This window comes from Halictus rubicundus, chromosome 6 (genome assembly GCF_050948215.1).
Source record: "Halictus rubicundus isolate RS-2024b chromosome 6, iyHalRubi1_principal, whole genome shotgun sequence".
Taxonomy (NCBI): domain Eukaryota; kingdom Metazoa; phylum Arthropoda; class Insecta; order Hymenoptera; family Halictidae; genus Halictus; species Halictus rubicundus.
In genome coordinates this window covers 17,427,934-17,430,895 of record NC_135154.1, presented here as the reverse complement: position 1 = coordinate 17,430,895, position 2,962 = coordinate 17,427,934, and the positions used below count along the sequence as shown (strand labels likewise).

General features: G+C 42.9%; 1 protein-coding gene across 1 annotated transcript; it reads left to right on the top strand.

Moving 5' to 3' along the window:
- Positions 1-813: 813 nt before the first annotated feature.
- LOC143354873 (uncharacterized) lies at positions 814-2,557 on the top strand. The gene is made up of 3 exons (XM_076789249.1): positions 814-1,081; positions 1,242-1,572; positions 2,314-2,557. Exons 1-3 carry the CDS (start codon positions 814-816, stop codon positions 2,555-2,557), a joined length of 843 nt encoding a protein of 280 aa, XP_076645364.1.
- The last annotated feature ends 405 nt before the right edge of the window (positions 2,558-2,962 follow it).

Below are 2,962 nucleotides of genomic sequence, written 5' to 3'. Positions count from 1 at the left end.
GCTTGCAATATCCCTCTGTGCACGAGTTCTGAAGCTACACAAATTTCCACGGATAGAAAAGCTTTCAAGACGTCGCTTTTCAAGATCAACAGTTGTTTTCAACTCAACTGCTAAAGTTGGGGCAGCCTTGACTGCCGTCGTTCAAGATCGAAATTTTTATACGAAATTTTCGAGCTCAACTTCTCAGCCACGAGCTGCAGAATTCAGAGAATTCGTTTCCTAGGATCAAGAAAGCTTCTCTGTTCATTTGAACTTGAGACTGAACGATTTATTTAACATCTTCTCGATGTAGATTTTTCAGCCAGAAATTTCGTACAATTCGTTATTCAATATAAAAATAAGCACCTTCGGTATTTGTTTAATGTAAAAATTAAAGAATTTATTCAACATTTCTATTCAAAAGCTCGATCCAAAAAATATCTGACTAGAAAGCTCTCTCGTAAAATTCTCGAATTTCCCAGAACGGAGAAAACTTCGACATTCATTCAACGCTAAAAAATTTAACATTTTCATTCAAGATTATAAAAAACAGCCGTGACCCCAAATTCCCATCGTCATTCAAAATTCCATTAAAAAATGTCAACCGTCTCGAGTCACCGGACAATTTTCTCGCTGCAACCAAAGTTCCGAAGCAAAGGTTAAACTCGCGTCGAAAAAGGGTCGCGCAAATGTCTCCTCGTCAACTATGTCCGCGGGGTCACAGGCTCTTCGACGAACCGGAAGGAAGAACCATAATGTCGCAGAGGTCGTTCTGCTCGGTGACGCCAAAATGATCGCGTTACAGAAGGGCGCAGCCGTAAGCCAAGCATCGCCATGCTCGTTTACAAGTTCCTCAGCCTAGGACGCAATCCTGCTGAGTCGTGGACCTTGCCCGATAGAAACCCTAACGGCTGCTCATCCCACTGGCCTAAGGGACGCAAAGTAGTTCAGCGTCGCTTGAGTTCCCGCGTCAGCGAGGCCAAAAATATGATCAACAAACAGAAAAAGTCGAGAAAGTTTTCGAAAATGCACTTGGCCAAACGAGGAAGAGCGTCTAAGGAGCAGGTCATGGATGACTGCGTCTGCAAACATGGCGGTGAAGGTCAGTTTTATTTTTTAAAAAATTTAAAAAACATTGTACAAAATGCTTTTGGGGGTACAATGCTACAATTAAAAAGAGAACAGTTAATTGCAAAACCTCGTTCAAACGAAAATAAAAATTGTATCGACTAATTTCTGGTTATTGTTTTATTATATTCCAGGTATAAGGAAGATGAAGAAGTACATTCAAAAGGCCTTGGACTTCGGCGTAGAGTCAGGATACCTAATTCCGAAAGACGCAGCGTACAGGGTTCTTCGTGTGTCCTCGGATCTTGTCAGTGATGGCAATTATCTGAAAGACAGCAGGAGTTCTGGCAGAGTAGTCTCACAAGATAGAAATAGAAGTCCTGACAGAACACCGAATAAATTAAAAGACTGCGAGGTGCACGACACTAGGGCCAGAAGATCGAACAGGAAGCGGCGATCTAGATCCGGAAGCTCACCTAGGAGGCAGAGATCTCGCAAGCGGAAACGTGGAAGAAAACGCGGCAGGTAAATCGATAAATACATCTCACTTGATCTGCTAACGTCCCTTGGCGTTTTAATTAAAGTCCATATTGGCTAATTGACTTAATAGAAACTGAACCGTTCTGTCAACTAATCAGACTTGGCGGGATGATCCTCTAGATCTTGACGAGAAAATGCTAAAAATCGATGTTTTAATTTGCTGGTTCAAAAGTTATGCGTGTTTATAAATAAGCGAATTTAAGCGTCCGTAGGACGGAGATCTACAGGATTACAAAAAAAGAAGTTAAAAATTTTTGGTCCGAGAAAGTGAAGTTCAGCCAAAGCGTATTCCTGTCTTTATAAATCGTTATGCAATGTACCTAAAAAATTACACGCACGGATTATGCAATTTCTACGTACAGTAATAAGTGGCAAACATAAAAGAAACGTTAAACAGTTTCGATGCGGGCGAGCTGCGAAATTTTATTGTTTCCTCCAGGCTGGAACGACTCGCGGAAAACTGAAGCGGTGTCTCATTTCCAAAAATGCTGAATAATAAAATATTACGTGGTACGATCATGCTGGGCAATTGCGAGTTGTTCAAAGTCCCGATAATAATCCGATTGACGCGAGTTCGATAGTTGGTGCCGGGAAATGAAAGCGGCGAGCGATTCGGATCGTTTCGACGTCGAGGATTACCGATTCAGCGAGCCAGAATTTTCGTTCCACTTTTCGCGAACGATAATCGCCGCGATAAACAGTTTACAATCGAAGCGTTTCGTTCAGGTCCGCTAATAAGGAGGAGGAGGAGCAGGTCCTCGAGGGCGACGATTACGAGTTCGACAACCAGCCGGAGAAAAAGGGCAGCGCGGAGAACGCGTCCAAAGAAAAAAGGAATGATGATCGATCGAACGAATCGGACGGCGAGAAAACAACGATGAAGAGGGAGGAGGAGGGCTCGGATCTGTCGGTCGACGAGGAGGATACTGACGAAGACGAGAAGAAGGGGGACGACGGGAATAAATCGTGATCCTGCGCCGATAATTGCACTGCGGAAGCCTCCGCGAGCTTCAAACATACTCCCAACGAATTAGGGACGGGATTAACCCTTCGCGCTCGGAGCTGTTTCAACGACAGAGCCCGGGAAATTTTATTAAACTCGGAACATTTTATAAATTGAGAACAAATGAAATTTCGCCACGACTTAATTCTTTGCGATTTTCGAATAACGATGAGAAATTTTTTTCGAGTGTGGCGATTTTTAGTAATTTTTTTCGGAATCGCTATTCGAGTGTGAAGGGTTCCAGCATTTTGGTATTGTTTGGAAATTCGTAGAGGCCACAAATTTATTTTCCGCGGTGCGATGGTTTATAGTAATTACTGGTGGCGTCTTCGAGGAGTAAATTTCAAGTAGAAGGTTATTTTCCGTGTAATT

Bases quoted from the DNA above. Each gene is read 5' to 3' on its own strand.
- LOC143354873 (XM_076789249.1), top strand. From the start codon at position 814: ATGCTCGTTTACAAGTTCCTCAGCCTAGGACGCAATCCTGCTGAGTCG. The intron at 1,082-1,241 runs GTCAGTTTTATT...ATTATATTCCAG, and splicing joins CTGCAAACATGGCGGTGAAG to GTATAAGGAAGATGAAGAAG. The intron at 1,573-2,313 runs GTAAATCGATAA...CGTTTCGTTCAG, and splicing joins CGTGGAAGAAAACGCGGCAG to GTCCGCTAATAAGGAGGAGG.